This window comes from Salvelinus fontinalis, chromosome 22, assembly GCF_029448725.1.
Source record: "Salvelinus fontinalis isolate EN_2023a chromosome 22, ASM2944872v1, whole genome shotgun sequence".
NCBI classification, from domain to species: Eukaryota; Metazoa; Chordata; class Actinopteri; order Salmoniformes; family Salmonidae; genus Salvelinus; species Salvelinus fontinalis.
Window position 1 is genome coordinate 11308858 of NC_074686.1, and position 27997 is coordinate 11336854.

Sequence of the window (27997 nt, forward strand, 5' to 3'; positions counted from 1 at the left end):
GTGTCTGTAAGGACGACGCTCATGTTGGACTGTGATCAGAATTCAAGGATGCACAATTAAACTTCAATTTCACTTCCTTTACATATTCCTATAATTATACAACTATACTTACTGGTGCCGATATCAAAAAAGCACAACCAATGACCATTCAAGAGTAATCTGAGCTTGTCTTACCTTTCTGCCAGTGGCATAATACACCCCCTCAGATTCCGCATCCTCCACATCATCACTGCATGAGTCTTCAAGGTCTGAGTTCTCGTGGTCATATGGGTTGGGCACTGAGGGTTTCAAGAAGGCCAGTAGCTTGTGGGAAACAATGTCAGAGACAATGGAAAGCATCTCCTGATCCTCAAATAAATGGTTCATTTTCAAGGAGCGTTTCAAATGCTTGACCTTCCCAAGGTCAGTGTAGATGGCATCTGCCAGCTTCGATGTCATCTTAGAATTGAAACCTTTTTGCTGGCTTTCCATTTCCTCAATCAGATATTTGGCCACCTCATCATCGAACATTCGAATCAGCTCAGTCACCAGATCACTGATCTGGATGCGCTGACACTTGTTGGTCCTTTTTGATATACGGCATATCTTCTTGACAAGCTTCATCAAGACTTCTTCTAATATAAGCTCCCTAATGAAGCTGGTGGAACTGGATGTCACTTGTTCCACAGTGAACCACTCCGGCTGTTCAATCTCAGTCTTGATGCTGCTTTGCTCAGCTTTCTTATTCAAAGGATGACGGGTTGTCATTTCATTAAACAAGGCTGTCAATTCTTTCAAGTTAAGTGTAGATTTCAGATTTTTGGTGCCTTGAAATTTGGACGGTGCATCCATAAATCCGTTCGTGACAAGACAGACAATGTCCTTGTGCAGCTTGGGTGCCTTGTGGCACAGTATCTTCTGTAGGGCTTCCATAGCGGTGCATCAACTTTCTATGCACAGACAGCACCAACTGAAAGATGTCTGTTGCCTTCAGGCAGACATTTGCTTCCCTCCACCTGTTAGTCAGGACTTTGAATGGCCCCACAAACCGCGGGCCAGGCTTCCTGCAGGCGGAGGGGCAGGTTTCGGGTCGAACACCGCTCACCTTCTGACTCCTCAGGTGCACATGAGCGGCTTCCCAGGTCTCCTTCGAGCGCTTACACCATTCGTCCACCGCAGGAGCCTTGATCTGGCTCTGATGCCAAAGTGCCAGAACCGGCTGATACCCCAGTACGCACTGGAAGGGGGAGAGGTTAATGGAGGAGTGACGGAGCGAGTTTTGGGCCATCTCTGCCCAGGGGATGAATGCCGCCGGCCGGTCCATTGATTTTTCCAAGCGGTGGGATGCGCAGAACTTAGAAAACAGAGTGTAATGAAATGGCACAGAAAATTTGGGGCGGTCTTTCCATAAAAGTCCATGGCCACACACCAATACATGGATTTGACAGTCAAACTATTACTTAAAAGGCAGTCAACTGTTGTCACCGCTGTTATTCTATAGAGGGTCGTGATTCGTTTAGGTTAACTAACAAAAAAAGTGGTCTGGTCCCTTTTCCATGATGGAAGCCTCCCGAAATCAACATCCAACATTCCAAAATATAGATATAAGCCTTCAAGTACTCATCTAACCAACTTCTTCAGGGCTAGCCAGGCCCCCTGTCGCCCCCCACGCGCCCTGAAACCCAACCCCCATAAGAAGAAGCCCAAATACAACCTGCCCTTGCCCAGTATACATACAAGGTCAGGGGACAACACTGGTTTTTCATCTTGTAGTTAAACGTGTTTTATGCACAGTTTAAAGGGATAGTTCATCCCAATTACAAAATGACTTAAGTTGTGTTTACATTTAATTTGAAATCCAAAGTGTACATTAGTCTTTCCTGGTTCATAACATATTTTCTGGTCCCTTTCAGATCACAGCCATGTCAACAGTGGGCGTCAGGCTTGTAAGAGACATGAATTATATGTGAGATTCAGTGAACAAAGCTGGAAGGTGAGATTCTATCTCTCTTAACTACTCATTGTACTGAATAGATAATCATGAGCTAACATTGTAGCACCTTATTTGCTGTAACACACAGTTAGTATTTTTTAGGGAAGCAAGGTATTTGTGTAGGATGTGCATTGTAGAGTATGTTCTTTGCATTCTTTATCATGTATCATTCTTTATCATGGACCACAAAGTCCTTATAGGTACGGATGAACTTGGCCTCGTCCTATGACAAAGAAAAGAGCATCTTAGTGAACAGAACACATCCCCTCAGGGACGCTCTCTTTCCCTTGAAAGAGAATGAGTTAGTGAGTTACCATGTGGTTGGCCTGAACCATTGCGCCCAGGAGGACCTTTCCCGCCACAAACAGATGGTTCCTGCTCAGGGTGGAACCAAGCAGGGTCTAGGGAAGAGGGAAGAGTTAGGGTGAGACATCTTCCTCTAGGAGACAGAACAAGAAGTCACAGAGAGAAAAAGAAAAGTGGGTCCACTCACAGTGAAGGCCTGGCGCAGGGAGACAAGCCTCAGGGCGATATCCTCCACTCTCTTGGTGGTAAGGTAGAGGCTGTGAAAGGGAGGGAATGGAGCATGTCAACCATTAGAGTCAATAGTGGATAACAGCATTATGACCACTATCCTTCAGCATCTGACAAGCCCAGACTACACAGACATTTAGAGGAACTCACTTTAGCAGAGGAACCTCCCTCTCCTCAGGCAGCAGGTCCTCCGCCCAGCCCTACGACAACAAAACAAGCATTCAAAATCAGTGACCAATGCAATGACATAACAAACAATCGGTCATTGGAAGGATCTTAATGCTCCTAGTCAATAGTATGTGTGTGTGACGTCTGACCTCATAGCAGTTGTGGCCCTCAGGCTCTGGGTCAGTGAACTGCTGAGTGGTGGGCGTAGAGAAGGAGGCAGCCTCCGACCACGCTGAAGAGGAGAGAAGCCCGTCCAGCCCCATGTGGAGAGTGGCGTACACCACTGAGACATCAGTCTGCTGCTCAAAACACACACACCTGTTTACCACACACACGTTATTAGAAAACACACCATATCTAATGCAAAATGTCTAGTCTATATACATAGGAAATCGTTTATTTACCTGGTAGCAGCCAAGCGTCACGTCCACAGACGTCTCGTGGCGGAGGTGAGACGCATAGTGGGTCACCCTGCCAGCCACACGCTGACAGAGAGAGAATACATGTTAAGGCCAAATGGAATAAGTGAAGAAAAGCCTAATCTAATACTATTTCAGTAGTATTTACGTCTTACCTGGATCCAAGTGATGGACTGCACTTTGGTGGCACAGTAGCGGATGCCCTCTGGACTAAGCCTGGCTGTCTCCTTGGAGATGGCCCACACCAGTTGAGTCTCCGGGCCTCTCACCCTACTCACGTGGTGCATCCTCACCACCACCTGCTGTTGAGATAAACAACAAGACAACATCAACAAAACCACTTCAGCAATTGCTGTGACACATTTCCATCAAGATCAAATGACTGACAATGTAGATTAGGATTAGGTAGTTACAAAGACACATACCCGGGATCCCCCACGCATGTAGGTGATGATGGGGCTGATGAACTGGAAAGTTCTCCACGCTTTAACCACTGGACTGGCATTGTTCTGCACATTACAATACATTCATGTTGGAAACAGTAAACATTGTGACCGTGATGTGACTGTGTGTGTGGGGGGGGTGTCTCTTACCCTGATCACAACAGGCCCACAGTACAGGGGGCTGAACCTAATCGGAATCAACTGCCAATTGCCAGTGGCATCCTAAAGCAGAAAGCAGACAAGATATTTGTTTAATGTCAAAGAGACACAACTTGAATATCTGGGATATTTTTCAAACATAAAACCCCAAACTTTCAGAAAATTGTACCTCAAGGTTAGTCTGCACATCTGGCACATCCTCAAGGATGATAGCAGCATTCTGGACATCAAGGAGGACTGGCAGCTGTGGAACATCTGGCACATCATCCAATGGCACATCCAACTGGACCTCATCCAGGACAGTTGTTTCTAAAATTAGGAACATTGGAATATAAAAGAAACAATTGTTAGGACATAAAACGTAGCAAGATTGCTAATACTAGCTAGCTAGGTAGCAAAAGTCCATCGCTTAGCAACAGTTACTGAAGTTAATGTTACAACATCTCTAGCACAAGCATTTTTGCCAAGTCTGAATGATAGAAATACACAACATTTCGCAAATTATAATTACATTGATAAATGTAGTAAAATAAGAGTTTTAAACTCCACATACCCTCTTCGAAGTCGCTGTCGCTGTCCACCTGTCGGCAATCACGAACCCTGCAAAACAGAAAAGGACAAGAAAAACAAGCCACAAATGAATTTGAACAACCTGTCGACGCAGTAGGCCGCCGACGTCCACGCACTCTCTCCGCCAGTTTTGAAAAGCACCCAGGCATTTTCCAGTAGATTGTTCTATCTCAGGTGTCAAAACCAATCAAGTTTGTTGTCAGCAGCAAACTGAAGTTGTTTTCGCACAGAAAACGTTCCATAGAACGTCGGTTAGATGTCTCTTGGCAACACACGTTCGTAAAATTATTGTTTACAAAATTGCCAACTGTGTCGCCATAGAAATGAGTTTGGAATTCTATGATTCCCTTTAGAATTCGTTAAAGTTGCTCGTCATCATTCTAATTACGTTGACGTGGTCCTTCGTAGCTCAGTTGCTAGAGCATGACGCTTGCAACGCCAGGATAGTGGGTTCGATTCCCGTCATCACCCATACATAAACGACAGTAGGTTTTATTGTAAGTCGCTTTGGATAAAAGTGTCTGATGAATGACATATTCTTTTTATATATTCACTTACAATGTAGAGAGAAAAAGGCTCAATTCCAGAGGGAGCTACGAAATTCATGTACAAAAGTTGTTTTCTTTGCCTGATGTCATTAGAAATTACATAGAATTAATCATTAGCTTGTTCTCTACAATATTATAACATTAATATACTTGTACTTGACAGCGTTGATGAAATAATAACGATAATTTGCTGTGACCATTGCTAGTTTAGACTGCACCGCACTTGGTTGTATGTGTCCAGGACCTCTATACCAGGCGGTTTCAGAGGAAGGCCCTAAAAATTGTCTAAAACTCCAGCCACCCTAGTCATAGACCGTTCTCTCTGCTACCGCACGGCAAGCGGTACCGGAGCGTCAAGTCTAGGTCCAAGAGGCTTCTAAACAACTTCTACCCCCAAGCCATAAGACTCTTGAACATCTAGTCAAATGGCTTCCCAGACTATTTTCAGTGCCCCCCTACACACACACACCCTCTTTACACCGCTGCTACTCTCTGTTGTCATCTATGCATAGTGACTTTAATAACTCTACCTACATGTGCATACTACCTCAAATAACCGGTGCCCCCGCACATTGACACTGATCGGTACCCCACTGTATATAGTCTCGCTATTGTTATTTCACTGCTGCTCTTTAATTACTTGTTACTTTTATCTCTTATTCTTATCTGTATTTTTTGAAACTGCATTGTTGGTTAGGGACTCGTAAGTAAGCATTTCACTGTAAGGTCTACTACACCTGTTGTATTCGGTGCATGTGACTAATACAATTTGATTTGATTTGTACATCTCTGATTCAAAGTCTTTAAGGTGATTGGGACATTAGTGTGTCCTGACAGGGTGAGGAGACAAAGTAGCCATTGATGGTTGTTGTTCTGGGGCCTGACCAGGTTGCACAGCTAACTGGTCATTCTGGAGCAGTATCCTTCCTGTATGACTGGCAGGGTATTCAGGGCTGTGTGGTGATCAGTTTCCAACTACAACAGTTGGTTCCAGGCCCATTGACTAACTGGATGATGCTAGGATTCCCCAGTAGTGGAATGGTTAGTTGTCTGGTTGTGAAGGAGAGTCTGTGAAAGAGCTGTCACTAAAGCCTTGTTCACCCTGCAAGCATTCCAGGTGAAGCCACCCTGCAAGCATTCCAGGTGAAGCTGGTTGAGAGAATGCCAAGAGTGTGCAAAGCTGTCATCAAGGCAAAGGGTGGTTACTTTGAAGAATCTAAAATCTATTTTGATTTGTTTAACACTATTTTGGTTACTACATGATTCCATATGTGTTTTTTCATAGTTTTGATGTCTTCACTATTATTCTACAATGTAGAAAATAGTAAAAAAATAAATAAAGAAAAACCATGGAATGAGTACGTATGTCAAAACTTTTGACTGGTACTGTATAAAAAATATAAAATAATAATAGTAATATATATATACATTTACAACTGTAGCAATGATACATGCCCGTTGGGGGCAATTTTACCAACACAAAAAGATTCAACCTTGTCTAGCGTATTTTGTTTTGTCGACATTTGGAAAGTAGACCAACAAATTTCCTGTTTCCATCAGGCCTATCGTGATATATTTTTTTTATCCGCCATGCACTTTATTCGCAGTAAAAGGTTGGATGAAACCTGATTAGTGTGACCATTTACGGTATGTAGTTGTTGATTCTAAAGAGCAGAAATGTGTGTCTTACTACTCACAATCTTTCCAGTGCCTAATTGGTCTGTGGATGGAGATTTTTAGGTTGATTGTGGCAAAATGTCCTGCAGTTCACATTCTACATATTCCTTCATATTCCTTTGGAAGTCGGGTAGGATGGCAGATATTAGCTCTTTGTGTTTGGCTGTGAGCAGGCCCTGCAGGAGACATGGAGAGGAACAGAACCGGGTAGGGTGACCTCAGGTTAACTACAGGTTACTTAGAGGGTAGGTCATAGACTACGACTAAGAAGCGTTATGAGGGACGTAGCACAACTCCACACGCATATACATTTGAAGAGAATCCCTGGGCTTTGATGGAAAGTAAAGGGGTTGCAGAAGGAGGTGGAGCTGGTCAAGCATGGTGCACAATGACCACTATCTCACAATTAATCCCCAGCCACCATACACAATGACATATAGCATCTTTGTTTAAGTTTGTCCATTTTAAGAGGCCTCTTTTTTGCCATAGATGGCATATGTCCATAACTGCACCCGCTGATTTGGCCTCGTTTTTATTGGATTGCTCCTCAAGCGGCCATGACAGAAGCCAAACGTGAGTTGGCTTGGGGGTGTGGTTTAATGTGGGTGTTCTTGAGTGTGTCCTTGCCACCTTCAAGACCCAGGAGTAGAGATCAACACCAGGGCAAAATGGAGTGTTAAAAAAATATGTTGTTGTTATAGTTTACTCATGTTCTCTGTACCAGACAACACAGTGCCTGACACCTGTTTGCTCTAAAATTAGACCTTGTCCAGGGTCAGGAGTTTTCCCTGGTCAGTTCATGTGGTCAGGAAAACCTCCTTAGTCTGCTCATACTTTACAGATATGCCGCTGGGTCAAGGTCAGATCCCATCCCTTTAGCATCACTGTGCTTTTTCTATGTATGAAGGGAGTGAATACTGAATATACATTGCTTTTACACTCTTTGGTTTACTGCTGCTGGCGAGTGTATGTAGTGACCCGCAGTCTAAACTCAGGGTCACTCTCAAATTCCAAATGGGGTTTGAAGGCATTTGTCGGTCCACTTCATCCTCGCGCAGGAGAAATACACTCATGGCTGTGCTTTTAAAGAAGAGACATGCTTTTAGTTTGGAAAATGCCAAACCCCAGCCAGCTGCTTTCTTCAGTCACATTTCATTTCAATGGAGGGGAACAAAGAGAAGTGTGTGTGAGCAGACTTCTAAGGCCACGATCAGGTTTCCAACCAATTTTTATATGCGAGTAAAGGACCTGATGGATAAAAATTTCACGACAGGCCTTATGGAAATAGCAAATTTGTTGGTCAACCTTACAAATGTCAACAAAGCAAAATACACTAGACAAGATTGGATCTTTTTGTGTCGGTAAAATGAATTATGTAAGAAATGGCGGTGGAAACGCCTTTATGTGCAAATATTTATATAATAACCATCATATCGAAGTAAACTTGGAGTCATATTGTGTGGTCCTCCCACTATGACTCGGGAAAGCATGCAGTTTATTAGGCTACAGATGAAATAAGTTATGATGAACTTGATGATGTTGATGCTCCTTTCCAATAAATATCAAGGGTCCTATTCTGATGGCATGATGATCGATGCTTGGCTGCCGTTTGACAAGTCAAATCATACAGTATAGGCTATACCCGCACTTTATCAGCGAGCTGTTGGCTAGAGCACACGTGCCTAGACCAGTGTGGGCACATTCTCTATATAAATGCAAACAATTTTCTGACAAAACCATCAGTAGAGTTGAACATGCGATGGAAGCCCAATTGTTTTGTATTATTTGGTACATGGGAATTTAACCGCAAAAGTTATTTTATGTGCACTACGTCTTAATCTGTAACAAGTCAATTTGATGGAAACACACTGGTGGGAAAATATGCATATTTTTTCATGCAGAATCTTGAATATTCGCATGAAAATCTGTCGCAAATTGGATGGAAACCTAGCAACTGACAGGAAAAGAGATTTAGTTTATGCATTTGTGGTGATTTAAGAATGGTATTTACAATATTGCATATGGATAGGAATAAAATACCTCTACAGTTACAGTATGTCAGAAACCAAGGTTATCATTGACAGAACAGGATGGTATTTAAAATATTATAGATAACACTGTTATCCAACTGGACCTCTAGAGTTACAGTTTGAGATACAGTGATCAGTTGACAGGTCTTCTGAAAAGGACATACCAGGCCTTTCCTGCCAGTATGATTTTGCCCGTATTGTATCACTTTTTTGTTGTGGTTAGCCACTGTTTACTGGACAGTCTCTGGACTCATGTCCGTTTACTCATGTCTGACTCCCAAATCCAATAGTCTTTTAATTTTTACATTGTTAATAAGCAGGATGTGTGTTAAGCAGGGGAAACAATAATGGGGGACATAAGGAGGAAATGTCAGCATGGATTTGTTTGTTAGCCTCTGGCAATGTGGGGAAGGAGAATAAACAAACATGTAGAGTTCCTTACTAGTTTTTAATCAATCCAGCTGTACTGAAAACAAACAGATTTTTATTTTTTACTAATTGCCTAGTCTATAACACATTGGTTGATGTTTGACAGTTTTTCAAAAAGCAAAATGAGTTGGACAAATCTTGACATTTTGGCTACAGAGGCAGTCATTCTTTTTTAGTTATAGATTATGAAGGGGGGGGGGGCATAAAGTTATGCTTAAATCCTCTGAGGACATAGAAGTCTAAAAACTATCAAGTAGTCTGAAACAAAGTACATCCATTTTTATTAGAACTGTTGTAAGGGTCACCGGGATTCATAGTGAAGATTCTAGGATGAGGGCTCTCAAAAGGCATGTAGGAAATGAAGTAGGCAGCCAAAGCTCAAAACTTAAATACATAAGAAACTTGTGGAAACACAAAAGATTCACACAGTGCAGAATGATTTCCCAGTAGTTGTAAATACAATCTATTTTTCTACAGGATATTTATGTATTTATTTTTTAGCACAGTGGTCACATCACAATGTCAGGTGTCATCAAATAAAATAAGATGTTATTTGTCACATGCGCTGAATACAACAGGTGTAGTAGACCTTACCTGTCTGGCACTGACAGGAAGTTTCCAAATTGTCATCAGTGGCACTGTTATCGAGTGATTGAGTTTCTCATAACTCACTGGGTTGTCTTATTGGGACATTTGTGCATAACTCAAACTGTCATATCTGTGGTAGCGTCCCAAATGGCACCCTATTCCCTGTATAGTGCTCTACCCTGGTCAAAGGTAGTGCACAATATAGGGAATAGGGTGCCATTTGGGATGCTCATTGCAACCTGTGAGTATGGCTCTATTGGAGCATTCATGTCAAATCTTCCCATTTGATCTCAATGTCAAATTGAATCCCACCCTGATAGAAATATCAGATTGAAAGGGCTTCATTGTTGTTTATTCATAAACATCTGACTTAGGTAATGCACTTGCCTGATGCACAACTGTTTGATGTTCCTAAGTCTGACTTTAAGCCCCTTTCTTCCCATTTTCTACTTGCCTCAATAATCATACCATATCTCATATCACTGACTTTACCCGACAATGAATAATGCCATAGTATAATTTTAGTCCGCTTATATACAATAGGCAGCTTAATTCAATATATTCCTTCTGGTCATTAGAGTCATATTACATATTATTAATTTCCTTCATTAAATCATGTTTATTCATGCTTTCCAGACATGAAGGAGACATCAGCTTTCTAATGCTTACCCGCTGAAGCAGAAAGCAATTTAGAGCCACTGTGCTCTAGTGGAGTAATAGGTTCACATATTGATTATTCTCATAGTTGGGCTCTGGAGTGTGTGTTCAGACTATAGCTGAATCTCCTCAATCTCTCATTAGGTGCTGTGAGGCAGATGAGGGAGACAAAAGAGCCACCAGTTCTCAGGGAATACATGTACAGTATTTGTAACCCTGACCCATGACACATACATATAGGGAGACGTACACGTGTCAGTCACATCTTTAATTATACTGCATTCAACACATGCATTTGTCTGGCAAGGAGACTGCTCTCTTTGTGATGTAGCATTGGTTAAAACATGACAACAGACAATGAAAAAGGAATCTTCAACCTCTTTTCAACCTTTGGATAAAAGCGTCTGCTAAATGGCGTACTTGATATTGAGCAACTCAGGGTATAGAATGTCAAAAGGAACAGAGGTGGCTTTGTACACTGACCATCAGGGCCGGTTCCAGGCATAAGCGACATAAGCAGTTGCATAGGGCCCCCGACTGCTAGAGGGCCCCCCGACCAAAAATAAAGAAATAAACATACCCCCAAAAAAAATTTACTCAGAAAAATGTGGTTGTGCATATACATGAAGTATGTGGACACCCCTTCAAATTAGTGGATTCGGCTATTTCAGCCACACCCGTTGCTGACAGGTATATAAAATCATGCACACAGCCATGCAATTTCCATAGGCCTTACTGAAGAGCTCAGTGACGTTCAACGTGGCATCGTTATAGAATGCCACCTTTCCAAAAAATCAGTTTGTAAACTTTCAGCCCTGCTAGAGCTGCCCTAGTCAACTGTAAGTGCTGTTATTGTGAAGTGGAAATGTCCAAGAGCAACAATGGCTCAACTGCAAAGTGGTAGGCCACACAATCTCACAGAACGGGACCGCCGAGTGCTGAAGAGTGTAACGAGTAAATATTGTCTGTCCTCGGTTGCAACACTCACTACCGCATTCCAAACTGCGTCTGGGAGCAACGTCAGGACAAGAACTGTTTGTCGGGAGCCTCATGAAATGGGTTTCCATGGCCGAACAGCCGCACATAAGCCTTAAATCCCCATGCACAATGCCAAGCGTTGGCTAGAGTGGTGCCGCAGTGGAACGACTTTCTCTGGAGTGATGAATCAAGCCTCACCATCTGGAACGACTTACGATTCTGGGTTTGGCGAATGCCAGGAGAATGCTACCTGCCCCAATGCATACTGCCAACTGCAAAGTTTGAGGAGGAATAATGGTCTGGGGCTGTTTTCCATGGTTCGTGCTGGGCCCCTTAGTTCCAGTGAAAGGAAATCTTAACACTACAGCATACAATGCCGTTCTAGACGATTCTGTGCTTTTAACTTTGTGGCAACAGTGTGGGGAAGGCCCTGTCCTGTTTCAGAATGATAATTCCCCCATGCACAAAGCGAGGTCCGTACAGAAATGGTTTGTCGAGATCGGTGTGGAAGAACTTGACTCACCTGAACAGAGCCCTGACCTCTACCCCATCGAACACCTTTGGAAGGAATTGGTAAGCCGACAGCGAGCCATGCCTAATCGCCCAACATCAGTGCCCAACCTCACTAATGCTCTTGTGGCTGAACGTAAGCAAGTCCCCGCAGCAATGTCCAACATCTAGTGTTATAGCAGCAAAGGGGGAACCAACTCCATATTAATGCCCATGATTTTGGAATGAGATGTTCGACGAGCATGTGTCCACATACTTTTGGTAGTGTAGTTTAGCCCGGCTATCTAAACTAGTAATAATTATGGCCAAATGCCGTGCCCAGGGGCCCTGACCTCCAGAGGGCACCCATTTATTTTGTTAGTCATTCACACTCAGATAGATATCTTGTTAACATGGCATAAGTCATTACAAAATGTGTAGAATTGCAGGAAATTTGCTTTAAATCTGCAAACATTTCTATCCACCCCATGGCAAAATGGGTAAAATTGAAGAAAATAAGCTGTAAAACTGCACATTTTTTATTATCTGTGCCCCATGGCATACTGAGTATAATTGCATGACATTTGTTATAAAAAGTTCTCACTGTCCCATAGCAACATATGTAGAATTGCAGAAAACTTGCTTCAAACCTTACATTACACACCTTACACATGGATTGTGTATGTGTGCCGTTCAGAGGGTGAATGGGCAAGACAGAAGATTTAAGATTGAATTGCCTTTGAACGAGGTATGGTAGTAGGCATCAACAGTTTCCTGTGTGTATCAAGAATGGTCCACCACCCAAAGCACATCCAGTCAACTTGACACAACTGTGGGAAGCATTGGAAACAACATGGGCCAGTATCCCTATGGGACGCTTTTGACACCTTGTAGAGTCCATGGCTCGACAAGGGTGTTCTGAGAGCAAAAGGGGTGCAATGGAATATTAGGAAGGTGTTCCTAATGTTTTGTACACTCAGTGTATATACTTCAGGTTGTATATATTTGAAGTTACAGGAGCATTTGAGTCTTACAGCCAGCTGCCAAGCCTAGCACGCTAGTTTAGTATGATGTGACATATGATATTTATGCACCACATGTTTATGTGACTACTCTATGTTTGCCTAACTTGGGTAGACAAAGAAAGTAATACTTACTTTCAGAAGAGGACTTAGTGTAACGGCTTTCGTTGGTGGAAGGAGAGGGGGACCAAAATGCAGCGTGGTACGTATCCATAATATAATTTAATCGAGAATGAATACAAAAGAACAAGAGAATAAATGAAAAACGAAACACTACCGTATGGTGCAAACACTAACACAGGAAATAATCAGCCACAAAACACAATAGAAAACAGGCTACCTAAATATGGCTCCCAATCAGAGACAACGACTGACACCTGCCTCTGATTGAGAACCATACTGGGCCAAACACATAGAAATATAACATACAGAACAAAACATAGAAAAACAACATAGAATGCTCACGCCCTGATCAAACTAAAATAAAGACATAAAAAAGCAACTAAGTACAGAACGTGGCAGTTCCCCCGCCCAAAGGTGCGGACTCCGGCTGCAAAACCTGAACCTATAGGGGAGGGTCTGGGTGGGCATTTACCGCGGTGGCGGCTCTGGAGCGGGACGTGGACCCCACTCCACCATAGTCTCGGCCCACTTCTGTGTCACCTTAGGAGCGGCGACCCTCGCCACCGACCTCGGATTAGAGACCCTAGTAGAGGGCACCTCTGGACTGAGGGGCGCCTCTGGCAGCTCCAGACGGGCGGGCGGCTCTGGCAGCTCCGGAGTGGCGGGCGGCTCTGGCAGCTCCGGACTGACGGGCGGCTCTGGCAGCTCCGGACAGACGGGCGGCTCTGGCAGCTCCGGACAAACTGGCGGCTCTGGCTTGGAGAGAGAACCTGGAGGGAGGAGACGGAGAGACAGCCTGGTGCGTGGGGCTGCCACAGGACCCACCAGGCTGGGGAGACCTACAGTAGGCCTGGTGCTTGGAGGAGGCACCGGAAGGATCGGGCTGTGGGGGAGCTCTGGTGCGCAGCCTTGGCACCACTTCTCCAGACTGGATGACAACTTTAGCCCGGACCCTCCAGAGTGCAGGCACAGGTTGAACCGGGCTGTGGGTGAGCACTGGAGATCTGATGCCTACCACTCGCACCTCTCCCTTAGGCTCAATGCACACATTCGCCCGGCACGAGCGGAGCGCAGGCATAGGATGCACTGCACCCTCCCAGCGCCCCGGAGACACAGCACGCAGAGCCGGCGCAGGATACCCTGGGCCGAAACGGCGTACCAGAGACCAGACACGCTGAGCCGGCACAACACGCCCTGGCTGGATGCCCACGGCACTGGGCAGACGGATGGCTCAGACGGCACTGGGCAGACGGATGGCTCAGACGGCACTGGGCAGACGTGGCGGCTCTGGCAGATCCTGTCTGGTTGGCGGCTCTGGCAGATCCTGTCTGGTTGGCGGCTCTGGCAGATCCTGTCTGGTTGGCGGCTCTGGCAGATCCTGTCTGGTTGGCGGCTCTGGCAGATCCTGTCTGGTTGGCGGCTCTGGCAGATCCTGACTGACGACTGGCTCTAGCGGCTCCTGACTGACTATCGGCTCTGACGGCTCGGGACAGACGGGCGGCTCTAATGGCTCGGGACAGACGGATGGCTCAGACGGCGCTGGGGAGACGGATGGCTCAGATGGCGCTGCGGAGACGGATGGCGCTGCGGAGACGGATGGCTCAGACTGCTCCTGTCTGGCGGAAGGCTTTGACTGCTCCTGTCTGGCGGAAGGCTCTGTAGGCTCATGGCAGACGGGCAGCTTTGCAGGCTCATGGCAGACAGGCAGTTCATGCGCCGTTGGGCAGACGGCAGACTCTGGCCGGCTGAGACGCACTGTAGGCCTGGTGCGTGGTGCCGGAACTGGAGGCACCGGACTGGGGACACGCACTTCAAGCCTAGTGCGGGGAGCAGGGACAGGGCACATTGGACTCTCAAAGCGTGCTATATTCCTGGTGCGTGGTACCGGCACTGGTGGCACCGGGCTGAGTGCACGCACATCAGGACGAGTACAGGGAGAAGGAACAGTGTGTACAGGGCTCTGGAGACACACAGGTGGCTTAGTGCGTGGTGCCGGAACTGGAGGCATCGGGCTGGAGACACGCATCATAGAGAGAGTGCGTGGAGGAGGAACAGGGCTCTGGAAACGCACTGGAAGCCTGGTGCGTGGTGTAGGCACTGGTGGTACTGGGCTGGGGCGGGGAGGTAGTGCCGGAAATACCGGACCGTGCAGGCGTACTGGCTCCCTTGAGCACCGAGCCTGCACAACCTTACCTGGTTGAATGCTCCCCGTCGCCCGACCAGTGCGGGGAGGTGGAATAACCCGCACCGGGCTATGTAGGCGAACCGGGGACACCATGCGTAAGGCTGGTGCCATGTAAGCCGGCCCAAGGAGACGTACTGGTGGCCAGATATGTAGGGCCGGCTTCATGACATTTGGCTCAATGCCCAATCTAGCCCTACCAGTGCGGGGAGGTGGAATAACCCGCACTGGGCTATGCACATGTACAGGAGACACCGTGCGCTCTACTGCGTAACACGGCGTCTGCCCGTACTCCCGCTCTCCACGGTTAGCCTGGTAAGTGGGCGCAGGTCTCCTACCTGCCCTTGGCCCACTACCTCTTAGCCCCCCCCCCCCCCAAGAAATTTTTGGGTGGTACTCACGGGCTTTTCGGGCTTCGGTGCAAGACGCGTCCCCTCATAACACCGGTTTTGGGCTTGATTCTCCGGTCTCCAGCCTTGCTTCCTTGCTGCCTCCTCATATCGCCGCCTCTGCTCTCGCTGCCTCCAGCTCAGCTTTAGGGCGGCGATATTCCCCTGGTTGAGCCCAAGGACCTTTTCCATCCAGCTCGTCCTCCCAAGTCCAGTAGTCCTGTGTATAATCCCGCTCGAACCTCCGCTGCTTGGTTCTGGAGATTTGGTGGGTGGTTCTGTAACGGTTGTCCTCCTCTTCATCATCCGAAGAGGAGGAGCAGGGATTGAACCAAAATGCAGCGGATTGTGAAGACATGATATTTATTAAAGAAAAGACGGAACACATGAAAACGAAAAACACTTGACTAATTAACAAAATAACAAAACGGAGTAGACAAACCTGGACATACGAACTTACAATAAAACACGAGAACGCACGAACAGGGAAAATAGCCTACACATAAATGACGATGAACAAACAAACCGAACAGTCCCGTATGGTGCGACAAACACTGACACAGGAGACAACCACCCACAACGAACACTGTGAAACAACCTACCTAAATATGACTCTCAATTAGAGGAACGCCAAACACCTGCCTCTAATTAAGAGCCATACCAGGCAACCCTAAACCAACATAGAAACAGAAAACATAGAATGACCACCCAAACTCACGTCCTGACCAACTAACACATACAACAAACTAACAGAAATAGGTCAGGAACGTGACACCCGCTCAATAATGGAGGGGAGGGAAACATCCAAAGGGGCTGGAGGTGTCACACTCTCTCCTTGGCCATTTCTATCTTGGCTGAGGCAGATCGACGAGACCTCAGTAGCAAATTGATTCTCCCGCATGGTGCTGCTGCTAGAGTCAGGTCCAGGAACAGTTGAAATAGAGCTCACAGCCAGGGAGCAAGGAATGTCACTCATTCTGTCTAAAGTCTTGATGGAGGAGGAGGAGGTGCTCCTGGCTGACCCCTGCTTGGCAGGCATGTCAGTGGCTGAGAGTTTCAAAGTGGTCGACACCAGGGAACTTCTGCTAGATGAGCCCTGGCTGGAGGGGAAGCTAGTGTTGGAGGAGGAGGAGAAGAAACTGGCCATGGTCTGTTTGACGGGGATGACATGTCCATGACTAAAACAACATATCAGATCTGGGCTAGCTGAATGTGGTGTGCAGCCCACTACAACAGATGGGGGTTCATAGACATCAGTGGCAATAAATGTTATGTCAGATTGTGGCCTGGCAGACTGTGACGTAGCAAATTGTTGCGTAGCTGAACATGGCCTAGCACCCTGGAGGTTCTCAGTAGAGACCTGATTGGAGGCTGAGTGAGCTCGTTCCTCGCTGGATAGGGAAGTGCTGCTGCAAGTCACATTCAGGAACATTTGAAATGGAGCTTACGCTCAGGGACCAAGGAATGTCACTCCTACTGTCCGAAAGCTTGATGGAGCACGAGGAGGGGAGGCTGCTGGAGGGGAGGTTGGTGTTGGTCTCTTCGCTGGAGAGTAAGGAGGAGAAAGGGGCCAAGGTCAGTTTGACAGGGATGACATGCCCACGACCTACCACAACAGATAAGGTTCCAGAGTAGTCAGTGGCAGTAGGTGGTTTAGCAGATTGTGGTTTAGCAGATTGTAGTTTAGCAGGTGGTGGTTTATCAGATTGTGGTTTAGCAGATTGTGGTTTAGCAGATTGTGGTTTAGCAGGTGTTGGTTTAGCAGATTGTGGTTTATCAGATGGTGGTTTAGCAGGTGTTGGTTTAGCAGATGGTGTTTTAGCAGATGGCGGTTTTGCAGATGGCGGTTTATCAGATGGCGGTTTATCAGATGGTGGTTTATCAGATTGTGGTTTATCAGATTGTGGTTTAGCAGGTGGTGGTTTAGCAGATTGTGGTTTAGCAGGTGTTGGTTTAGCAGATTGTGGTTTATCAGATTGTGGTTTAGCAGGTGTTGGTTTAGCAGATGGTGGTTTAGCAGGTGTTGGTTTAGCAGATGGTGGTTTAGCGGATGGTGGTTTGGCAGATTGGGGCCTGGTAGAACGTGGCCTATTAGCCAGGAGGTTCTTAGTAGAGATCTGACTGGAGGAAGAGTGTGCTCGTTCCCCACTGGAGAGAGAACTGCTGCTACAGTAAGTCTGGACAGCAGTGACTGGTTCATCAATGGAGATTGGGGAGGACTCTGAGTGACAGAGCCCTGGGTTGAATCTTTGTTGGTGTCTTTGCTGATGGGGAGCATACTCTCTGCAGCACTTTCTGAAGCTCTCAGCCTTATAAGGTCAACAAAGGCAGGGATCAGGATGCTATTTACCTCCTCCAATACTGAGCTTGTTATGTGTCCAATCATGAGCAGCAAGTCCCTAACAGTAATCTGTATATATGAACACAGAAAGGTACATCAACAGAATTGATTAAGATTTACAGTATAAGTTGGAAATCAAAACACATGTTAATCCATATCAAAAATGTTTTTTAAAGTAAATATAACAAGTATACCTTTATTTCTTTTTTTAGCAATTACTCTATATGAAATGTATGGTCTCCATTGTTGCAACTTAATCATCTTCCTCATCTAGACTTTACATTTACCAAAGTGGCAAACGCATATCACATCATATCATCCAAATACAGTGGCAAGACAAAGTATATAAACCCTATTGGATTTATCTGAATTTCTGCATAAATTGGTCATAAAATTTGATTTAATCTTCATTTAAATCACAACAACATATTAACACATTCTGCTTAAACTAATAACACACAAATGATTGTATGTTTCTTGTCTATACTGAATACATCATTTAAACATTCACAGTGTAAGTTGAAAAAAGTATGTGAACCCCTAGGCTAATGACTTCTCCAAAAGCTAATTGGAGTCAGCTAAACAGGACTACAATCATTGAGACAAATTTAGAGATGTTGGTTAGAGCTGCTTGCCCTAAAAAAAACACTCACAAAATGTGAGTTTGCTATTCACAAGAAGCATTGTCTGATGTGAACCATGCCTCAAACAAAAGAGATCTCAGAAGACCCAAGATTAATAATTGTTGACTTGCATATAGCTGGAAAGGGTTACAAAAGTATCTCTAAAAGCCTTGATGTTCATCACTCCACGGTTAGACAAATTGTATATAAATGGAGAAAGTAGTGGCCGTTCTGCAAAGATGACTGCAAGAGCACAGCGCAGAATGCTCAATGATGTTAAGAAGAATCTTAGAGTGTTAGCTGAAGACTTAAAGAAATCTCTGGAACATCCTAACATCTCTGTTGACGAGTCTACGATACATAAAACACTAAACAAGAATGGTGTTCATGGGAGGACACCACAGAAGAAGCCACCGACTGTCCAAATAAAAACATTGCTGCACGTTTGAAGTTCGCAAAAGAGCATCTGGATGTTCCACAGCGCTACTTGCAAAATATTCTGTGGAGAGATGAAACTAAAGTTGAGTTGATTGAAACGAACACACAACACTGTGTGGAGAAAACAAAAGCACAGCACACCAATATCAAAACCTCATCCCAACTGTAAAGTATGGTGAAGGGAGCATCATATCATGGTTTGGAGCTGCTTTGCTGCCTCAGGGTCTGGACAGCTAGCTATCATCGATGGAAAAATGAATTGCCAAGTTTATCAAGACATTTTGCAGGAGAATGTAAGGCTGTTCGCCAATTGATGCTCAACAGAAGTTGGGTGATGCAACAGGACAACGACCCAAAAAACCTAAGTAAATCAACAACAGAATGGCTGCAACAGAAGAAAATATGCCTTCTGAAGTGGCCCAGTCAGAGTACTGACCTCAACCCGATTGAGATGCTGTGGCAGGGCCTCAAGAGAGCGGTTCACACCAGACATCCCAAGAATATTAATAAACTGAAACAGTTTTGTAAAGAGGAACGGTATAAAATTCCTCCTGACCGTTGCGCAGGTCTGATCTGCAACTACAGAAAACGTTGAGGTTATTGCTGCCAAAGTAGGGTCAACCATTTATTAACCAAGGGTTCACATAAACTCAGCAAAAGAAGAAACGTCCTCTCACTGTCAACTGTGTTAATTTTCAGCAAACTTAACATGTGTAAATAATTGTATGAACATACAAGATAGAACAACTGAGACATAAACTGAACATGCCCTAGATCGTCTTGTCACTTGATCAGAAAACCTTTTCCCGATCCATGAGCAGCAGCAAGTTACATACACAGTTGAAATAAAACGCATGGAAAGGTGTGTCTTACAATATAGCTTTTGTGTTTTTATAATTGTGCATCTAGAAAGTAGACCACTCTAACCTGCTGGGCACAGCACTGCTTCTCCCACAGCAACTGAACTGACTTGATGTAGCTACTGTAGCGATTGTACTCTTTACACGTACACAGCACCTGAAAGGGAGGAGCCACAAAAGAGCCATTTTTTAGAGGAAGTTCATGTGTACAAACATCCAATCCCAAATCTACCTCTAACCCCTACCCTAATATTGATTGATTTTGCCTTTATTTAACCAGGTAAGACATTAAGAAAACATTCTCTTTTACAACCTGTACTAACAATGACCATATGCACTTGTAGATTTGGATTTGTGTAAACTAAGCAAAATGGCAAACATTTCACCTAGCCATCATATTGCTTACACCTGTCCAATTTTCTCAGTTCCATATAAGTGTCACTTTTAGATTTTGGAAAGAAAAGGGAGGTTTGCCAATGGATACTACAGTGGGAATGGTTGTGGAATTAGGACTGGAAATGGGAAGGAAGTAATGAAAAATGTATAATTAGGTAACATTTAATTTGAAAGAAATTGAGGATCTCAGATCATTTGGAATGTCATACTATCACACTAACCTTCTCCCCTAGTTTTCCTCTGAAGAATGAAGAATGTCCTCTCTGGGGTTTCCTGTAACCCCTACAAAGACAGAGACAATCGTGACAAAACTTTTTAGACGTGGAGTTTTGATGGTAGACCCCATCCCTGTCACTTGGTTTGCAATAATTCCACACTTCTGATCTCCTGCACCATGGGTACCCCTACAGTTTATACCCTGACGAAGACAGCTTGTCTGTCGAAACGTTGGATAGAACATTTTTGCATCTGAGCTCCAAGAGTGTGCGGCTCTCTTTTATTTTTATAAGTACCCCTACAGTTTACACACAGAACTTTTTCCACCGATACTACGCATTCCTGTCTCGTGTCCTCCTGCCCACTTCTTGCTTGAGAAATTGCTCTTTGCTAAGAAGCTATTTTTATTTATTTTTGACCATTTTATTTGAAAACAATCACAATAAGGTACTTTACTGTTACCCAGAAATGAAGTGAAATGTATATAAAAATGGCTGCATTGGATCTGAAATATGAAAATGATCAGGGAAATCGCCAGGTAACCTATTGTTTTGGCAAAGATGCATCCGTAGCAGATTGCTAAACTGTATTTTATATGGATGATATAAAAGTAGGCTCCTCTGTTTTTGCCAGGCAAAGCAGGAGAAAATGTAACAAGTGAATTCTGGTGCACCTGCCTTTGTGCACCAAAGCTGATGGCTGGTCATTCATTGTTCAACAGACAGGAAGCACAACCTTTTGCTACTGAAGCACAGATTAGTTGTTTTTGAGACAAGAATTTGGTGCAATGCCGTAGGCCTATGTTTACTGACCAGATCGAATAGGCAAAGGTACAGTATAAGTATAAAATACTATAAAAATATGTATGAACAAAAACATTTCTCTCTCTTAAATATATATAAACTCAGCAAAAAAAGAAACGTCCCTTTTTTATTACCCTGTCTTTCAAAGATAATTCGTAAAAATCCAAATAACTTCACAGATCGTCATTGTAAAGGGTTTAAACACTATTTCCCATGCTTGTTCAATGAACCATACTGCCCACCCAAGCAAAAAGGAGGTAACTGCTCATTTGGTCAAAAATGAGTTAATATAATTTTTGTTACATTAAATGCATGCTTACTCATGTGGATAAGTATCTTGCCTCTATTGTATTGTGTTCTGGAGAAAATAGGGGTCGTATTAGCACTAACTGCAAAAAGTTACTGTGAAACCAAGGTAAATGGCAATAACTGAACTTACTGCCTTTTAGCTTGGTTTCAACCTGCCCTTGTCTGCAGTTACTGCGTTTTATCTGTGTATCATATCATAATTGAACCTGTATGACACTGACTGACAGCTACACACACATACATTGCTAATCTAGGGATACAACACCATGGCACAGCATTCCTGGGGGGAAATGATGGTTGAACTTGCTCTGGAACGCCAACATCCAGACACTAGTAAGAACTAGCTAGCTAAGTAGATCTGACATCAAAATGAATTAGCTAGCAAGCTAAGCTAGCTAACTAGCTAGCGAGCATAGACTAACAATGCTACCTGCTCTCATAAGAGGGATCTGCAATTGATACTAACGTCAATCTATTAGCCATATAATGTGAGTAAAACATTTAAACGTGTTAACCCTCGCAAGGCTGCCAGTCCAAATGGCATCCCTGGCCGCGTCCTCAGAGCATGCGCAAACCAGCTGTCTGGTGTGTTTACGGACATATTCAATCAATCACTATCCCAGTCTGCTGTTCCCACATGCTTCAAGAGGGCCACCATTTTTCCTGTTCCCAAGAAAGATAAGGTAACTGAGCTAAATGACTATCGCTCCGTAGCACTCACTTCCGTCATCATGAAGTGCTTCGAGAGACTAGTCAAGGATCATATCACCTCCACCATACCTGACACCAGAGACCCACTCCAATTTGCTTACCGCCCCAATAGGTCCACAGACGACGCAATCGCAATCACACTGCACACTGCCCTAACCCATCTGGACAAGAGGAATAACTATGTAAGAACGCTGTTAATCGATTACAGCTCAGCATTTAACACCATAGTACCCTCCAAACTCGTCATTAAGCTCGAGACCCCGGGTCTCGACCCGTCCAGTGTAACTGGGTCCTGGACTCTCTGACGGGCCACCCCCAGGTGGTGAGGGTAGGAAACAACATTTCCACCCCACTGATCCTCAACACTGGGGACCCACCAGTGGGTTCTCAGCCCTCTCCTGTACTCCCTGTTCACCCATGACGCCTCCAACTCAATCATAAAGTTTGCAGACGACGAGATGGCCTGCAGGGAGGAGGTGAGGGCCCTCGAAGAGTGGTGTCAGGAAAATAACCTCACACTCAACGTCAACAAAACAAAGGAGATGATCGTGGACTTCAAAAAACAGCAGAGGAAGCACTCCCCTATTCACATCGACGGGACAGAAGTGGAGAAGGTGGAAAGTTTTATGTTCCTCGGCGTACACATCACGGACAAACTGAAATGGTCCACGCACACAGACAGCATGATGAAGAAGGCACAACAGCGCCTCTTCAACCTCAGGAGGTTGAACAAATTTGAAAACTCGGTTGCGTGTCCCTTCAAGTTTGCATGTCTAATGGTTACGTTTCTGGGTTTGCAAATAATGTCAATTTTCCGCACCCATCAGTAACTGCCTGTTTTGCATGGCAACGGTTACAGATACCGCATCAATTTATTTGCTCCTATCGTCTTTTACCTTATGATTAACATTTTGATCACTAATTTGCCAATTGTAACACTGTGGCTATAAATTGGCACAGAGAAAAATGTTGAAGTGCATTTGCACACCTCTCTCAAGTGTGATTCCTTGAAAGACATGAAACCTGACCTACATCACAAGTGTGGCTGTTTTGTTTCAAAATGTGTGGCACTTTTTTACAGAAGAGTCTTACTTCCTGTGTGAAACAGCCATAAGAAGGAGACATTAAAATGAAATTGAAGAAGTTGGCTACCAGTGCTCTGTATGCAGTAACTGTCTTTGCATGGCTCAAAATGGCTTGGCCTCAAACATTCAGATGACACACTCCTTCAAACAGTGAAGGTCAAATTTCCTGGTGGGTCAATGTAAGCTAAAGCTAACAGAGCTAATAGTTAGCTGTCCGAGAAGCTCAAACACGAAGGCTGACAATTTCAATTTGCAACATGACCTTCTGTGTTGGCATCCTTCTGGAGAAACTTGTTTCCAAGTGTTCGAAGTAGAAATCAAATCTTACACAAAATATATTGGACAATTAAATGTGTAGTAACGCCAAAAACAACAAGCAGTCAATTATTCCTCGACTGCTAGACATGGACATGGGAGATGTTTGGCTGCTTTGATTGGCTGATGCCTAATGATTTTCAACATCAAGTGACTGGTTTAGGCATAGGGTTAGCCAATAGCACATGGGTAGACCATACTTCAGGTCTCAATAAGGCAGCAATGCTAACTCATTATTTTGCCATACATACTGTATCTATTATCTTGGGTGAGATCATGCCTATGGACACCCAGTTGCATTGTCAATGTTTGGATAAACCTCAAATGTGTAAACTTGGCTTTTACACAATGACTCAGCCTCTAAATGTAGTTTTTTGCACCTCATTTTTTCATGGACAGTTCCACAAGTCCATATTTTCGGGCTCATCCCCTTTGAACTATCTCTTCTTCATATTCAAACCTACAAAGGCTGATTACCTGTGATATCTGCCACAATCCCCACCCCTTTACATAGGATGTTTTGATACAGATTAAGGATCTTCATTTGAATTTGAATTATGTTTTAGTCCCATGCGTGGAGGTTGAACGCTTTGACACAATGAATGTGAAAGTGAGAGTGGTTCAGTGAGTGGGCTCGGCCTAGAAAGAACGTTCCTTTTCAGAACCATGGAGAGCGCATTATGCATGGTGGCGCAGCCCCTTTTCCAACTCCGGGATAGAGCCATATGTATTTGCTAAACTGCTCTACTCCCACTGCTCTCTAAACCATGGTTCATAGTTCACAATTTTATAAACTCCCAAATCCTCCCCAAAATGCAATTTAATTGATGTCACTGTTGAGTGTTTTTTAATCAGTTTGGTAAACATGTTCATCCAATTGTGACATTGCCAACCATGACGTATGGAATAATTTGACGTATTAATGGTTCCCTATAAAACCCTTTAATTCTAAGAAAGTGTCATATGGTCTTGAACTGGGTCAAAACACTACAGTATGAAGGGTGATAATGAGTAAGCCTACGTTCAGTAATTTTTTGAAAGCGACCACGCTGAGATTGCTCCGCGAGCGGCCGCTTCTGTGTGCAGCTGGCCTGGTGATCGCGACGGGTTCGGCAGTCTACTTTTATAACAAGTATTACGGCGTCGGTGAGGATGAACCGGCCACCGTGGAGATCGTGGACCGTGTTGTTACGGTTGCGGAGGGTACATTTACAGATTTTACAATGTCTAAATAGCAATACTGACTGTATATAGGTGTAGAAAAAAGGAGGAAGGGAAGCGCTGCTAAGGTACACAATAGTAGGTTTTGGTAGACAGAAGGGGCTTTTCGGTAAAAGTGGTAAATTGGCCATCAAAAGGAAAGGAGGCCCAAGGCACTCTTCATATAATTCATTAAAATGCCTTTATTTGTATGGAATGTTCAATGAACGTTTTTAAACATTGTTTCCACTGAACATGCCATACAAATGAAGGCATTTTAATGAATGATATGAAGAGGTCCGTGGTCCTCCTTACTTTTTGGCATGCTGTATATAGTCCGGACTGAAACTATATTCAGGAGTCGTCTAAAATATCACCCTATACCCTATTTTTTTTTTACCAGGACCCATAGTTATATTGTCAAAAGGCTCTGGTTAATAGTAGTGCACTAAATAGGGAATAGGGTGCCATTTAGGACTTATTTGATGACATGACGATTGCTAGTAATTCCACTATTAACAACAACAAACGAACATGCTCCTCTGAAACCAAACCTTTTCTTGAGGTTTAATTGAACATTTTGGTACATTATGCAGACACGTAAATACAATGTGATATCATACAATATAAACACAATTCAATTATAAGATCAGCCTAACTACATGGACAGATGTTTGGTGTCGTGTAGTATTTCTTCAACTTAGAGAAAATAATCCTTTATTGTTTATTCATAAAGATCATGATCCCACCCTGGACCAGGAGGACCCAGTCCTTGTTCAGGTAAGAATACTGTAGGCCTATCAATAGTCTGGGTACCGGTCTGTTTCTGCTCTATTGCCAATTCCATCGTGGCAAAATGATATTTGCATGACAATCCCATAAGGAGTTGTCAGAGAGCTGAAACCGCCTGGCACCCAGGCTATAACAATACTGCTTCATTATCTGGACTGGTTCAATAACAATCTGACATTCAAACTGTCATTTTACTGACTCGAAAATGGATCCTGATGTATTCCTTAGTTTGTGGATGAGGAGGTAGGACAGCGGCCCTGTCAGGCTTTAGTCCCTTGGTCTGGACCTCTGTGGGTTCCCAGCTCTGTAAGTCCAACAGTACTGATACTCTCTTGTCTTCTCTCTGGTCTTATGACTGTTTTATGTAGCTTAACACAAACATGACGTTTTCTGAAGAATAATATGGAAATACATTTCTGTAAACATATTCCATATTTTTTACAAATGCAGCCGACTTATTACCTTACCCTTGCTGGGAGGATGTTAGTGAAAGAGCTGGCAGTGTTAAACACGCAGGTAACCATGCAGATGATTGGACAAAGCTCATCTTATCTAATAGGCAGGATTACCTTCAGTATCAACTATAGTAGTGAAATACTTTGTTGTCCGTTCCCTCATTTTCTCACAGATTTTCACAATGGATCAGCCTATTTTCACCTGTTTCACTCCTGCTATGAGGATGGTATGGGAGGAACAGTCCATTCTGATACTCTCTGGTCTTTAGGGGGGCTTAAACATAACGTTCTCTGAAGAAGAAAAAAACATATGGAAATACATTTCTATTAACATATTCCCTTTTGTTATAGCCTGTCAAACTGCAGCCAAGGTATTACCTTACCCATGCTGGGAACATGCTGGTGAGAGAGCTGTCAGTATTAAATACACAGGTAACCATGCCAATTATTAACCAAATGCTCATGTGATCTAATAGTGATAATTACCTTCAGTATCCACTATGGTAGATTAATACTTTGACGTCTTTAAAGCTGTTTCTTATTTTCTCACAGATTTTCATGATGGAGCAGCCTACTTTCATCTGTTTCACTCCTGTAGGGAGGATGGTATGGGAGGAACTGTCTTCTCAAACTGAACAGGTAGCCATTCATATGCAGATACTTCAGATGTTTCCTTAACCTTTGAACACAGACCTGTGAAGTTCAACTGCCAATTCTTTTAGAATCTATAATGCAGTGGCCTCCTCTTGTGATCCTCCATATACCAGTCTGTCACTCCTATAGGCTACCAGTCTATCATTCAAACTGACTCTTAAATTGATCCTGTCTTGTTCCTTATTATGTGGATGATGAGGTTGGGCAGCGCCTCTGTCTGGCTTTAATCCCTTGGTCTGTTTATTATTAATCACAGAGAAAGCTCTACAGTTAGGGGATGACTTTGTTTTGCAGCCAAATAGTGAAGACTCTGGTTTTCCCTATGAGAAGATGCAGCTGGTTGGGAACTGGGGTTCGTTTCATTTCCATACCTGGATAATCCGTTATGGACGAGTGCAGGTACTTCAGACATATTCTTAACATTTATGAACACACCTGTGTGTTTTAACTCCCATTTGTCTCGGTTTTCTTATGTATGTCTGGTTCTAATTGAAACCTAGGGGAAAGTTGTTGTACTAACATAATGTGGGCTCTATATCACTGCCAGTGGTGATAGTCAAAACTGAAATCGCCTGCCAAATGATATAGAAATCTACAGCTAAAATATACAGAGAGGTGTGCAGACTGAAGCCGTTTTTCTTTATAGCAAAATGAAGAGGACATGCATCACCTGTGCATTGTGAGGGGAGTGGAGAAACAGCTGTGGTGGAGCAGAGTCATTCAGGAAAGAATCCTGGACCCATGGGTGAGAGATTCTCAACTGATCTTTCATCTCAAATGCACCTGATTTGTGTCAAATGACACACAGAATATAGAGCTACTTATATTTCCTGAATGAAATGTAATTTTCCCCTGTGTCTCTTTGAAAGGGTATTGTCCAGGTGGTCCTCACCAACAAGGAGGTCACTGGTATTAAAGTACAGTCAAACACTTTCATAAAACAAATGGAAAGTGGCAAATGTCCATTTACCTATTTAAATAAATGTTGACAAAATGAAATGATAGATTTGAATTTCTATCCTCATTTTTAGTTCCTTGGTAGAAGGATCCATGGACTCAGGTCTTGCCTCGTCAAGAGGAGGTCAGAGTTCACATATTATGAGGACGCCCATGTATGCCTCGTTGTTTCTCTGGTAGGATTTATTTCAGTGTTTGGTTGAGGGGTTTTCAACATTGTGGTTGGGCTGACGGTGTTGTTTGTTAAACAGCAGGTGGATATCTCCACCACAGTGGAGGGGTTCCAGGAGAGGGGGGATGACATGATGGTGTATCAGTTCTCTACCTCTGAAATTATCACCACCCCTCATGAGCCGTCCTCTGGCTCCTCTCACCAGTTCCCTCAGGATTCTCCACCTCCCCCTCCGCCTCCCCCGTTCCCTTCCGATTCCCCTCCACCTTACCACTTCACCCAGGACCAGGCCC

The 27997-nt window shown here is 44.1% G+C and overlaps 1 protein-coding gene and 1 long non-coding RNA gene across 2 annotated transcripts; one reads left to right on the top strand and one right to left on the bottom strand.

Annotated features, from left to right (window-relative positions):
- Positions 1–2138: 2138 nt before the first annotated feature.
- On the bottom strand, positions 2139–3620 carry LOC129819467 (uncharacterized). Its single transcript, XM_055875777.1, has 7 exons — positions 3519–3620; positions 3249–3395; positions 3079–3159; positions 2759–2973; positions 2466–2535; positions 2287–2373; positions 2139–2195 (listed from the first exon to the last, which is right to left on the bottom strand). The coding sequence occupies exons 1-7, from the start codon at positions 3618–3620 to the stop codon at positions 2139–2141; spliced, it is 759 nt and encodes a 252-aa protein (XP_055731752.1).
- Positions 3621–24972: 21352 nt separating this feature from the next.
- On the top strand, positions 24973–27995 carry LOC129819790 (uncharacterized). The gene is made up of 6 exons (XR_008754122.1): positions 24973–25454; positions 26273–26353; positions 26474–26560; positions 26870–26974; positions 27222–27687; positions 27784–27995. It is a non-coding gene; the product is annotated as an uncharacterized LOC129819790 (long non-coding RNA).
- The last annotated feature ends 2 nt before the right edge of the window (positions 27996–27997 follow it).